Below are 15240 nucleotides of genomic sequence, written 5' to 3'. Positions count from 1 at the left end.
GCAAGAAGAATATCTTTCCCCAGTCACACAGTATATCGAAGCAACGTAGAATTGCCCCAGTGGCGAAATTACATGGGCACACACAGCCCAGCTAGTACACAGATCAGTGATTTTGGTGACAGTCAGTTCAGGATTGCTAACGATCGCAGCCCAGGGTGTGTCACCATCAACCAGGACCACTTTAAATCTCAAGGGGTAGCCTTTTACCTCCTTGTTATGACTGTATGGCTCCTGAAGGAGTAGCACATCTAAGTTCTCTTCATCTGCCTTTTTGACCAGTTGCGCAGTTAGTTAGTTAGTTATTTTGGTTTTTAGGAGCATTAGCAACTAAGGCCATATTGCTCCGGGATATGCGGTGGTCATTCCCTGACCTTTCCGCATCCTCAGTATTTGGTGGTGATGGGCTCGAACCCCGGCTAATCAAGAAACTGCTGCTCCTTCCCACCTGGCTACGGAGGCGCCAGTTGCGCAGCAACAGTCTTGGAACTCTGGGCGTTATGATATGCTATTTTCACTGTGTGGATATTTAAGTTTGGTCTGTTACTCCCCATATTCTATTCTTGATTGTTGAGCGCTTCTGGCTTTGAGATAAACTGGGCAACTGCTGTCATGAAGTGAATGGTTGGCTGGTACCTTTAGGGCCTTGCAATTGGCACACATGGGAGGTTGAGACTTTTTTGGGCATGTAGCGTACTCGTGCCCCATTTTGGCACAGTGGCCCACAGGGGGACAGATATTGCCTACATGTGTGTGTGGCCAAAACGGCAGCACCTGAAACATTTTGGGACAGCCACATGCTCCCTAAAGCGATGGCTGCCCCAGTTTATGTAAATTCTTGTTTGCTGGGAGAGGATCTTCCAGGCCTTGGGTAAGCTCAAAGCTCAAAGACCCAGTTAGTGGTGTGTCCAGCTCTGGTTTTTGTTTGGAATTTAGGGATTATGTGAAAGTCAGTTCTTCATCCGAGAGTTCCTGTTTTAAGTTTCTGTGGAAAATTTCGTTTAGCAAGTCCTCTGGAGGGAGATCTTTGTCCACATCTAGTACCAGTATACAAAGGCCCTTTTGTCTGGGAGGCTCAACCAGGAGTCCCAGAGATGATATTTTAGAGTTCTTAACAATCAGTTCAGCATCCTCTTTTGTGGCTGTCTCTATAATTACACCTGTATTTTGCGTTTTGCGAATTGACTTGATTTTAGCGTTCTTTAAGTCATTGGTCAGGGAGTCCATGATGGTCTTCTTGACCTCCTCAATGGACATATGACTTCATTGGTGAGGGGTTTAAGTACTGCTAGGTTAGGTCTGGGTGATAGCGTTTTCTTCAGTGTAATCCATAGGTTGGCACCCGAGTTGTTTGTCTGATAGCCCAGCTCCTGAGATCCGGGAATAAAGTCCGGTGGTGGGTTCCTCAGTGCTTGGGCATATGTGGAGTGCTGTCGCATTTGTTTTACTCCATAGTCAGTGTAGGCTTCCAATTTTGCAGTTGCCTTTTCGCTTTCCAGGTGAATCTGTATAAGCAGCAATTCCAGCTTATTCCTGGATAAGCAGCAATTCCAGCTTATTCCTGGATAAGCAGCGATTCCAGCTTATTCCATAGGGTGATGATTTCTGCCCTAAGAAGTGTTGTAACTCTGTTAGTTGGCTCTTTGAGCAAGTTCTCCGGTGCTACGTTGGCATATTGGAGTACAGGTTGTCTCTTGTCTGTGTACTCAGTTTAGGAGGGGGGGGTTCCATGGTCCCTCTGTTTTGAGATTTTGACCTGGTTTCCAGATCAAATTTGGTACCAATTGGTTTTTTGTTCCTCTTAATGGGAGGTTCAGTTTGAGATCCCTCGTGTTCTTTGTGTTGCTCTGCTATTTCAGGGTTGTGTTTGCAGCCGATTTCCTCGATTTACCCTCCATTTTGAGCAGATACGGATTGGCGAATTCGCTGCGGATGAGTGAGTGGCAAGACAGTCTAATAGAAGGAGCTCAGAAAATGAGGGCAGATGATACCCACTGCAAGTTAGTAGGTGAATCAACTTATGAAGTGCTACACAAGCACAGCCACCACCAATAGGATTTACAATATGTCACGTGCTATTTGCCCTGGGATGACACCCATATGGTCATTATAATGGTATTAAGTTAGACCAGTGATTATTATTTATAGCTTGGAAAATTAATCTATATATTGTATATGCTACTATATTGCTATTATATTATTACTGTGTCCCGGAGGCACAACCATTTATCTTAAATATTCTGTACTCATTTGTATATTACGTTGATTATCAAAGGCAATCGTTATTACCTGGTTTACCTAATTTTCACTGTATTTTGTAGTTGGTGATAGATCTCAGTCAATGAGGTGGTCAGGTTCAGGTCACGTGATATGACGTCAAGAGTCAAAAAAAACAACAGCAGGGAAAGCCCTTTGTTCTTAGCACTCGAGGAAGACGATATGGCTGCCTCCAAGTGACATAATTATTTCACACATATATAACTGACAATAAAAACCAGATATAGTATCAATCTTTATAAAAATCATATTTTCAGAAATCGGAAGTTTGTCTTGATATCTGAACTCAATTAAAATTAATTATATTAAAAGAACACAGCCAAAAGCATTTTAAATTTTACAATGTTAACCAATGGACAGCGTATAAAGCAATGCCATATTGCCTAGCATACGACAAAATCAAAATTTTGAAATAGTCATATATTTTGGTTACCTTTGCCGATCTTGACGATATAGATGTCTGCAGATAGATCACGACAAGTGGAACACTCAAAACACAGAATAAAACCAATTCAAACGATTTGGAACACTATTTTTGACACAATATTCTGAGGAGCACAGGAATTGCATGTCTGGCCAAGCACGACTGCCAGTGCCCTCCTCTCGTATTGTGTAATTAATTTACAACTGGGATGTCAGCTACTATACCATCGGGGTACCTGCCCACTCGCCGATGAGAGGCCAAATAGCCCTGAAACTTGGGTAGTGATACCCCAATGAGAACAGAAGATTCAAGTTTCTGTAAACATTGTTAGCGTGTATACTTGTGGGAATTATGAAAAGTTTGTTTTTTATCTAAGTTTGTTTACAGCAGGTACAAATACTAGTGCTACCAAGAAAGGGTAATACTCGTCTGTGTTAAAACAAGCCAGGGCTATTACTTCTATGCAAAAAATGACTGAGATATGTGAGGATGCAGAGTACATGTCCTGAAATGTTAATAAAACCATCATTTTATAAAGTTTAATAAATGCCAAACCAAAGATTTTACCAACAGTTTAATAAAGAAATAAATGCTTTACAAAGACATGAAACAAAAACAGACTAAGTATCAATAATGATGAAAAATTAAAAGGTTAAAAATACTAAAAAATAAATCAGTATAAAATTTATTTCAGCTTTCAAAAGCACCTGCTTCCTTTTTCAATGGTAAAATTTCCTAAAACACATAGTAAGTGACAAAGGAAGCAGGTGTGCTTCCCTTATCCATCATGATATTTGTTAAAAACCATGTCTTAAAATAATGCTATAACAAAACAAATGAAATGTAAAAGGGGCATCTGTGTTTATAACACTGCTGTGTAAAATATCCCACACAATTCAGACTATTCTATGTAAAGAACCCGATTATGAGATGAACTGTAGAGGATGAATTCTGCAATGCATGTATAGAGTTTAAGGAGTTAGTATAAATTACATATTTATACTAACAGCAGCCATGATTTAGATTTAGATTAACATACTAATAGCAGCTCCTCTCTAAAGCAGCCACAGTCTGCTGGGAGGGAAATACTGCTGCTGCTCCAGTGATTACATGTGAATTTGGGCAGTCAGTGTATACTGGTAAAAATCCAACATCGTTTTGAATATTATTTATTATTATTAATAATAATAAATAATATTCAAAACTATGTTGGATTTTTACCAGTATACACTGACTGCTATCAGTTTCATGAAGTTGTTTTATATTACGTATCAATTAACAGGTTTTTTCACTCCACTGGGAAAGATAGGTGTCACAAATTGGTAGCAGAGAAGGAGCCCATGGAGGGTGAGCTCAAGGTGCTCCTTGTTATCAATGAAGACATTCCAATTCTGTCATTTCAAGTAGTTGAAGGCCTGCTGGTTTAACAATATTAGGCTTACTTCTGTAAAGTTTCATATCATGGATTAAAGAGGTATGGCCAAATGGGGTGTGAAAAGAAACTTTGTATTTTTTCTATGTATATATGGAACAACCTTTTCCAGAAGCAATGGGGACTCGGGAACATTATTATTATTATTCATATGGTGCAAGGAAGCCTGAGGCTTATGCTGCACCAGCCAAAAAAAAAACATTCCCGAGTTACCCTGAGAGAGAGAGAGAGAGAGAGAGAGAGAGAGAGAGAGAGAGAGAGAGAGAGAGAGAGAGAGAGAGAGTCAGAAGTAAAAAGGAATCACCAAGAAAGAGAAGAATGATGATATCCAGCTCAAAACCCTGGGTTTGCCAAGTCCATACTCACCAGATGTGAGCCCCTGGGGTATATATACAGATGTACTAGTGATGTTCTGAAGGCATCGGGTGCAATCCTTAGGGCACTATGCTATACAGGCTCCAGCCAACAGAGTACACTCTTTCTAGCAGTATCACCAATGTGGCACCTAATCAATGCTCTGGATCTAATCACTGCTCTGCACAACTGAAGCTGAGAAGTTTGATTTATTCCTTAAGCCAGGGCAAACAGGGCAAACAAAAAAACTTGAACCAGTTTTTTTGTCTAATTCCATTTCTTTGCTGTTTATCTTTTAACATTGATACCTATCTTGGTGAAATATCAAATATCCATAATAGCAACACTGATAACTTTTGTAAATTACTTTTGTTTTTCATCTTAATCCCAATTCTTTTGATTCCATTAATGTATAGTGAATTTTAATGGAGGTATGACATCTAGTGCACCTTGCATAATAATATCCTCCTAATATCTCACAAGTGAAGAGTAATTTCCTATTATTTTTTTACAAAGATGTTTTTGTTGTTTGTAGGTTTATTGGCAGAAGGGCTATTTTGACTATAACATGCCAGTTTACTACATTTTACTGTATTAATTTAACAATAATATCTGTTTTCACTCTCACAATTTCATTTTTTAATATTTTTCTTATTGAAATGGCAATAGTAAACTGCAAGATAATCTACAGACTTGTGATTTATTTTTGTTAGATGACAGGAACTTCTAGAACACTTTTAAAATTAGTCAATTAGTTAGTCAGTAGTTAACCTGCTGAGTTAGTCAATCTCAGGCAGACACAAGATTTTTGCCTGCCAGTTTATCACACGAAGGAGACAACCAAACAACCACAAAATATATACACTTATGCAAAGTAGCCCAACACACTGCCATTTGATTTATGGTGTCATCCCATATCATAAGTTATCTTAATTTAAACATGGTAAAATATTATTCATCTAACCCAGTATAAACTGTAGACTCTGCAGTTTTCAAGAGATTAGTGACTAGAGAGGAACCTTTTATAAATTAAACCAACCAGTATTGCTAAATTCCAGAGTCTTCTTAATGGTTAACAGCTAATGTGAAAAGATTGCATTCTTAAGTCAACCATTTCATCCACTGATACTTAAGATAAGTACCAGAGAAAGGGGGTATAAAAACTACTCATCCGATGGCCATAATTCATCCTTATGCACACCCTGAAGTGTTGATTGTGGGGGGGGGGATTACTACCCTGGGAGAAGTAGTGTCTGTATATTCCAGCTAATTAAAAAAAAAAAAAAAAAAGCATTCACTATAGTGTAGTGCCTGTAACGAGCCAAACCAACAGTTAACATTGTATAACTTTAATAAACTGAAATGAAAACAAAATACTGTGTCATCATTTAGAGACTATTGGTGGGAGAAAGTACTACAAGTCAAAAGACTAAATAAATATATCAGCTTATTGATGGTACATACTCTCTTTCCTAGATGGCCAGCCAGGCAGAAAGGAGGACAGTTAAAAAATATTATATTGAATAATTAAAACAAATTAAAGGGTTATATACATTACTAAAGGTAAATATTATAAAGTAGTATACATAATTTACTTTTAAAGCCTTTCATTTGGAACCATGTAAAAAAAAACAGGTGGTTGTGGTGTAAGAAAGATTGGTATGCATTAATAATATGGAACCATGTAAACAAAACAGGTGCTTGTGGTGTAAGAAGGATTAGTATACATTAATAATATGGCTGATTGGGAGTCGGAGTCTAGTTGATGAGGGCAGAATCACCAGTTTTCCAAATCCTGAAAATTTTTCTATTGATTAAAACAACAGTGTCACTATGTAAATGGCTAACATTTATACTTTTTTCCCTTTTTTTTTTTTTTTTTTTTTTTCTTCTTTGTAAATGCACGCACACACAAATTTGATTCACACAAATTTTTTAATTCCATCACATATCTGTAACAATTCCTCGATTAAGACTTTTAATCTTCAATTTATTTTATTGAAATGAAAAATTATAATTCCTCAGAGCGGTTAATACTAGAATATACATATAGAGAACGGTTAGTATTCAAAAGAGCTTTCGGCTGAGTAGACAGCCTTCTTCAGTTAGACATATTGAATGGCAGTTAGAATGGAGATGTGCACTGCCAAGTTGGTGCGTGGGGCGCGTGGCTAATTTTTTGAGGTTGAAGTTTGTGGCTGTGACGTATGGTGGTGACGCAGCCAGCGTTTGTCTATGGACAGAATTATTGCTTCTGTGATGGGGTTAACTTGACAACCACTGTTCCTGTTCAAAGAGGTATCCGAGCATTTTATGTTTAACGATTCCGACCAGGTGCGCCGTAGGTAATGGTGGGACCTGTCCACAACCACGACATCGCGGTGGGTTGTCCAGACATGCTCGGCAATAGCTGAGTGTTCCACATCTGCTAAACGGATCGCCCTTTTATGTTCTGAGAGACGTTTCTCGAGCCGACGTCCAGTCTCTCCAAAGTAGCAGCTAGTGCAGTCACGGCAAGAGATGTGATAGACCAAACTGCTCTGCAGAAGGGTGGGGACAGGTGTTTTCACATTGGAAATGAGAGAACGCAGTTTCTTGCCTGGGAGTTGGATGCACTTTATCCCATGTGATTTTAGGATTCTACCGATCTGTTGTGACAGGTTGGGGTAGTATGGGATAAATGCCCTCGTGGATGACTCACCACTGTTGACGTTACTGTTGGTCGCTACGTTGTCGCATGCCTGTAGGTCACATCTGTCAAGGATGTCGATGGGATAGCCACACCTCGCAAGGTCCACTTTGACCCTGGTGATCTCTGTGCATCTTTCACCTGCAGAGCTAAATTCTAACATCTCCATTCTAACTGCCATTCAATATGTCTAACTGAAGAAGGCTGTCTACTCAGCTGAAAGCTCTTTTGAATACTAACCGTTCTCTATATGTATATTCTAGTATTAACCGCTTTGAGGGGTGCCTCAGTAGCCAGGTGGGAAGGAGCAGCAGTGCGTAGCACACGCTTCTTGATTAAACCGGGGTTCGAGCCCGTCGTCACCAAATACGGAGGATGCGGAAAGGTCAGGGAATGACCGCCGCACCGGAGTAATATGGCCTTAGTTGCTAATGCTCCTAAAAACCAAATAACTAACTAACTAACTAACCGCTCTGAGGAATTATAATTTTTCATTTCAATAATATGAATCCGGAGCGCATAGGCCTCTTTCACCATATTCAATTTATTTTATGGCGATACCATTGATTATTAAGCATACCAGTACGAACAGTGCAGAAACTAAATTTACAATTTCTTCACTTAACCATTTCTCTGGGAATGGAAAATATGACATATTTTCTGTTTGCTAGTTTAGTTGAAAAAGGTTGGTTGGTTGTTGTAGGATTTTTAGACATATCAGTAATTCAGCCATATTGTGCCATATATAATAATATATCTGTAAATTGTGTGTTCTGTGATTGATTTGCTGTTTGTTGGACAAAATAACATGAGTTTCTGGGAGAAAAAAATATGCTGCCCTCACCCGAGGCTAACTCAGTCTCATGATGTGAAAAAAAACCCATAAAAATTCCTCTTGTCATTGACAGGATTTGAACTCAGTTCTTTCCACCCAGTGTGGGGAGAATGGTGATTATATCAATGAGGGTGTCAAAAAAGGGTATATTGGATATTTAACATTTTAGCTCTCTGATTTCAATTTCCTGCATAATTATTACACCCCTATTTTAAACTACAAAAATTAGCATAAAAAATGGAATGATTAAACTCACCTGGTATCCCAATGGATGTGGAACAACCCATGTTACAAGCTGTCCCATAATATCTGCCTGGTAATAGTATCCCTTAATTGATATAAATACCTTTCTTAATGATCTTGACTGTATAACATAATGCACGAATTCAACTAGAAAGAGAACACAAAAAGAGTCTTACTTTTAAAAACTGTACTATTTTCTCATATAGCCTCCAAAGTCTGATTAATTCCTCTCTCATTTAAGTGAAGGTGTTTTATGACAACCATTTTGTCCAGTTTGCTGGAATCTTAGCATAAAAAATACAATAGCACTCTATAAATATTTTAATTTTAAAAATATAGATGAAAATGCATTATAAATATATATATAAAATATCATTAAAATTTATTTTATTCAAAATAATTCATTACAAAAACTTTCTCTGTTAACTATTTCAACCGACTAATGTAGATTTATACAGTACATATATCCACTCTCTATTATTTTTTGTTTTCAGACAAGAGATCTAAACTTTAATACTATTTTTTTCAACAAATATTTATCAACACACACACACACACACACACACACACACACACACACACACACACACACACACACACACAAAGTGAGCTTGTCACTAAACTAGAGCATGACATTAGCCTCACAGTGGAACGGACATCATACCCTCAGCCACAAGGAGGTTGATCTCTACTATCCAAGTTGCTCTGCAAACCAAACCTATAATAATATACAATTGTAAAAATAGAGTAATTTATCTAGAATTTTCACAGTGGTTGGTGAGGACCAAGTCATTCAATTAGAATAACCTCAGCTTTCCAGCACTATAGTCCTACCAGTTTTCACATTCATAAGAGCACTCACACCAGTGAGAGCAGCAATCACAATTACATATGGCCACTTGGTCTCAAGAGCATTAGCAACTAAGGCCATATTGCTCCGGGGATATGCGGTGGTCATTCCTTGACCTTTCCGCATCCTCCGTATTTGGTGGTGACGGGCTCGAACCCCGGTCTAATCAAGAAGCGTGTGCTACGCACTGCTGCTCCTTCCCACCTGGCTACGGAGGCGCCTACACGTGGCTATATCAGTGTATTAGACATTCAAGATTATTAGTATTAGTCATACAGTGCCAGGAAGCCACACTTTTGATGCACCGGCCAAAAAAAAAAAAAAAAAAGATAAGAAAATACAAATTATGTGCTTCCCTCCTCATATAGGTAACTATCCAGCTGACCTTTGAATTTTTCAAACTGTCAGCCTCAACTACCTACAAAGGCAACTTGTTACAATCTTGTGTAAACTTCCTCCACTGTAATTTGAATTTATAGCCCCTAATTCCAGAATCCTTTATAATAGTGAAAATTCAGCCTTCATTCATTTTACTAACCGCTCTCAGAGCCTTAAAAACTTTAATCAGGTTCCCTCTAAAGTGCCTCGTTGCCAACTCTGTAGCCCACACAATCGAAATCTTTCTTCGTACAGTCACCCTTTTGCTGATCTCACCATGCAAGTTGCCTGTCTTTGGACCTTTTCAAACAAAGAAGCTCAGTGTCTATTTTCAGATCAGGTCTCCATACCTGGACACAGTATTCCAAATGTGGTCTTACAATTGCCTTATACAGTGGGATTATGACTTCCCTATCCCTACAGGATATTGTTGGTGAATCATTGATAGGACACCAGTGGCAATCCTGGATGCCTGTTTACACTGCTCAGAAAACTTCATATCGTAACTCTCAGATCCCTTTCTTCCTCTACTGTTTTTAATTCACTCCCACCAAGCGTATAAATTATTTTGGGATTGCTATTCCCCAAATGTAAGACCTTGCATTTTGCTGCATTAAAACAGTTTCCACTTTTCTGACCATTCTTGAAGCATGTTAAAATCATCCAGAAAGAGCACTGCTTGGCACTGTTCATTAACAACTCTCCCAATCTTTACATCAACTGCAAATTTTGACATCATGCCATTTATCCCTTCGTCAATGCCATTTACGAAAATTAGAAACAATGCTGGTCCAAAAATGGATCCTTGTGGACCCCACTTCTAACGTTACACCAACCTGAAGAATATCCATTAATCACAACCTTCTGCCTTCTATCCTGCAGCCACACTGCAATTCATCTTAGAATCTTTCCAGTGATGCCAACATTTTCCAGCTTATACAATAACCTCTTATGAAAGTCAAAAATTTTTGCATGTTTATTAAAAAAAAAATTATGAAATTTACAAGTAACTCAAAATTCTTGGTGCCTGTATGCTATTTATTTTCCCTAGATATAAAAATATTGTGTGAAAATTAAAAACTTTTAAATTTCTTTAAGTTATTAACTTTTATCCTATACGCTAAATTAATTTTAGCACCAGAACAACACAAACTGGTAAAAAAAAAAGGAAAAAAGAAAAGGGGACAGGATAAATCCTCAAGTTAAATACATTGTAAATGATTTATAAAATATACAGTATAACGGTGTTGTGAATGCACGGTATCTGAATATTTATTTTTTTCTTGGTTAAATGCAAATGGATGAGTCACTGGGCTGCATTTGTGTTGCTTAGAGACATGGCAATCAATATGCATTAAGTTGGCCTAAGGCAAGAAATGAAGATTGAGACACTCTTTTGAGTTTCCTATTGCTAATGAACAAGTCACTAATTCTGCTCACAAATAACAAGACAATTTTTTAACCTTCTAAAAACCTCCCCTGTGCCATTTCCAGACTATCTAGCTGGATTGTTGGGTTTCTACAGTATATGTAATAAGTAAATAGTAATATACATATTTTTTAAAAAAATGTGTATTTTAAATTTTTCTTGAGAATTTTATAAAAATGTAAAGAAAACCATACATATATGCAACAGAACCACCAGAGGAAACCTGATTTTTTATTTAAGTTTTGCAAACAGGCCAGAATACCAGAATATAGAGAAGTGTTCAGACTACCACATGCAAAAAATAAAATAACAATAACTTAAACTGAACATAACTCAAGATGACATACCTGAAATTATAATGACATAAGTGGCATCATCCCTAAAGGAAATGAAGGCCCATAAAACCTTCCCATCTGTACAGATTAAAACCTTCAGCATACAACTTAATTGACGATGTAAGTACTATTTCAATGCTCTGCATGCTCATATTCAATGATGCCAGCCTAATCAAGGTAGAACAGTTAGCAGATGTAAGCTGACCCAAAGCTTGAAAACCGTTTTTCGGAATACCATCTTCAAAAGGTAAGCAGTGGAGCTCCATGGCTAATTTTATTGCCATGGTCTATTCCATTTTGTTACATCAGGGGTATAAGGTAGTGATCCTACATAACACCACAAAGCACGTGTATGCATATATTCAAGTCCCCCCCCCCAACTACATTTAGATTATAAAGTCTACAGAAAGTAAACATCACTTGCCTGTTAATCTTTGGCACACATGAATTAGTTCTACCCTCAATAACCTGCTTTTTGGAAATGTTGAAAATAGAAAGCAAGAGGAAACAGCATCATCAAGATCACGAAGGGCATCAATAAAAGTTGGATACCTGCAAATTAACACAAGTGGATAAAAAATACATTGTATAATGCAAAAATGCATAAAGGAAATTGCTTATATATTATATGGTATATGAATGATAGTAGGCTGTCTAGAAATAAGTATATTATCTCAATTTTTCTAGTGTAGTCATAGAAGAGTATATTTTAAGATGCAGGTAATAATAATTAGTAAAAAGGACATGTCTCTTTTTGGAAATAAATGGATTGCTTTTCATTACAAATACAAAAAGGGAGGTGAACATTCAGTCCATTTAATGTAGAGAATTTATAGATTTTTTACCATAGTTCTTTTGAAATGTTCCTTTTATATTCTGGCACAACCACATAGATCACAGAAGTTTACAGGTGGTCATTTGATAAGGATATTATCATTAACCATATTTCTTGGTCATGGGAGCATCTGAGTTGACCAAGGGTCAACTCAAACATGTGCTACTGTACTAGCATACTCCTCCACTGACCACACAGCTATGTCAGACCTAGGACTATGCCATTGAAGTGCTCAAAAAATGCATAGAGGCTGGCACAATGATGAAATTGGGTGTGAACTCAGGGTAACATACAGACCAAAGTGACATTTTATAGACAACATATGGATATGATCATCCGCATATCTAACACCCATAGATTTTCACTGAAGCATTTACCCAGAAATACACCGTATCCAAAACTGCATATTGCAAAATAAAAGTTTGTTCCTAGGCCATGCTTTACCCATATCTATCTTGGTCATAACTGTGAGAGCAAAAATTGAACTTTTTTCTTTGTGACTCAACTAGCATTAGCTGTAGCATTAAGTGGATTTTGTCCAATACCATTGTTCTAGGGTTCTTTGAATTTTGTGTACGGTTTACAATGGCATTATGAGTAGTCACAAAACTTTTATAGCATTAGTGGATATAAATTAATTTCTTACTGTCTTGGCTACAGCAGCAATGGCCAAAAACAGTAATGGCCATTCTCTGCTACAAGCAATGCAGTTGTTTTTTGAAACTTCCATTATCATTTTGAATCAAAAACTATTTGGTAAAAAAAAAAAAAAAAAAACTCTTTCTCATTACCTTTGTGGAAGGTAATACTCTCAAAGCACAGCTATAGTATTGATGTTCTGAAGCTTTATAACTGTACAAAATCTCTCACTGATTGGATACTACACAACACTTTAAATTGGTTGCCTATGTTCATAACTTAATTTTATAACCCCACTACATGCCTGTATCATATGACATATGCATTTGATTTTCATGCTGGTTCAGTAAACCCAGTGGTCAGCTGTGAATATTTTAACAATGGGCTCACAGTTTTGCCGACTTTTTGATGTGAAACATAGTTGGGGATTCCTGCCGACTAAATCTGATGAGTCACGGGAGTGATGCCATCTGCAGTTCCGCCAGAGGCACTTCCCACATTCACACTAGTCTGCACCGAGCACTCACTAGTAGTGTGATTAGAGTGCATTTTTCATGACCGGTATGATATCACGAGTCAGCCTGGTCATCAACCCCCCTCTCCCTTTACGATGATACCTGGATATGATAGTGTCTCGAGCTCTAACCTTTTAGAATTTTTGAATAGTATGACGTCACAATCAAGTATGATTGCAACGATGTAAGTATGATTGCAACAATACAAATATTTGTCAACAATTTATTTTTTCATCTCGCATTTTCGTAACATTTCATTGTTAGGTGCCCATAACAGCTGCGTATGTCATTTCAACTACAAGATCAGTACTTCAATCAATGCTGCTTTCTAGAGACATTTAGATACGTTGCAATCGCAAGTATACATCTCTTATTTTAGTTATCATAAATCCATTGTACTTTTGTTCCAGAAATTATGAATTCGCAAATGTTCAATAAAATATTTACAACACAAAAGCTCTTTTATTTTGTAACCAAAATACCTAAAAGAAACGCAAAAGATTCACATAAAACCATCTAATGTGTGTGCTCGGCACACACGCCACTTTTTTTATTCGTATTTCTTTTATTTTTAACAATTAGGGAAATACAGGATTATTCAAAATGAAGTCCGGGGTTTCAAACATTCAAACATTTCAAAACCCGGACTTCATTTTGAATAACCCTGTATAATGGATAAATTTTTTCAATGATAAAATTTTAATATTTCAAATAAAAAATAACATGAATTCTCTTATTCTTCTACAAAAAATTTAGCTATTATGCAAAGAAAGTTGTTTTAGAAATTTTTCTCCATAAAGAAGTATTTCATTAAATTCAACATTAAAATTAAATGAAAAATTCCATTCCAACTATTACTTTTAAACATATACGGTACCTAAAGTTCAGTTCAAGGACTTACCTTTCCTTAACAATGTGATCTAGTTTATACGTAGGATAATTATTTCTGATTCTTGTTGCTGCTTCTGAATCCTTCTTGCCAATTGCTTTACGTAACCTTTTAATAAAAACCTAAAGAAAAATATGCTTGAAATATATATTACAAAAAAAAAAAAAAAAAAAGTAAATATTGTGAGCAAAAATTGAAAATTCTACACTGCATAGTTTATTGAGTTGATAAAAGTTCAGTTTCTGATTTATCTTTGCTAATATTTATATGAACTGTACTGTATTCATATAAATACTGTGATAAACTGCATTTACTTACACCACATATTGCAGACGCAAGTTGAAATAGGAATATGAGGAATGAGAGTTGGGTGTATGATGAAATTAAACTTGAAAGTTAAGCATGTCATATAAGCAGATGGCCCTGGTCTAATCAACAAGTGTGTGCTATGCACTGCTGCTCCTGCCCACCTGGCTACGGAGGCATCTCAACTAATAACATTAGTCCACGAAGAGCATTGTCCATTGATTACCACTCTCTGTCATCTCCCACTCAACCATCCCTTTATCCATTGTAGCAACTTACCCTTAATGCCATACTTCTAAACTTTGAACAGTATTTCTTAGTTGGTATGAAAAGCCTAGTAGCTTCCAAGATTAATTCTTTGAATGCTTCCCTCCAATTTGTACAGCAGTCTTCCATGTGCAACAGTATCAAAAGCTTTCCTGAAATCCAAGTATATGATACTGAAATTATTTTTGGCATTCAGTTCCTTTGTGGCCACATCATAGTCTCCAATCAAATTGGTCAGACAAGACCTCCCTTTAACAAACCCATGCTGTGTCTTAACTATTACTGCAGTCTTGTCTAGATGATCCTGCAACGCTTCTTTAACCAGTGATTCCATTATTTTCTCCAGAACACAAGTTAAACTAACAGGTCTATAGTTACATGTGTCACCTTTTGAACCCCCTTTGTGAATTGGTGGTACATTCGTACACCTCCAGTCCATGGGGACCTCCCCTGAGTCCAAGGAAGCTCTCGTAATTATGGCTAAGAATTTGCTTAATTCCTTTGTTGCCTCCTTTAATATAACTGGATAGATCCCATCCACCACAG

General features: G+C 37.1%; 1 protein-coding gene across 1 annotated transcript in view; it reads right to left on the bottom strand.

Moving 5' to 3' along the window:
- The window catches only part of LOC150085972 (pescadillo homolog), a 76551-nt gene that overhangs the window by 39794 nt on the left and 21517 nt on the right, over positions 1-15240 (bottom strand). The window contains exons 4-6 of the mRNA XM_090373623.1: positions 14134-14243; positions 11668-11795; positions 8265-8398 (exon numbers count right to left, since the gene is read on the bottom strand). Of these exons, the coding sequence (XP_090229749.1) occupies positions 8265-8398; positions 11668-11795; positions 14134-14243 (372 nt within the window). The remainder of the gene's footprint in view (positions 1-8264; positions 8399-11667; positions 11796-14133; positions 14244-15240) is intronic.

Source organism: Mastigoproctus giganteus, chromosome 5, assembly GCF_048544385.1.
Source record: "Mastigoproctus giganteus isolate SK-2022 chromosome 5, ASM4854438v1, whole genome shotgun sequence".
In the NCBI taxonomy this organism is placed as follows: Eukaryota; Metazoa; Arthropoda; class Arachnida; order Uropygi; family Thelyphonidae; genus Mastigoproctus; species Mastigoproctus giganteus.
The sequence above is the reverse complement of the archived record's forward strand: the minus strand, read 5'-3'. Positions and strand labels throughout refer to the sequence as shown.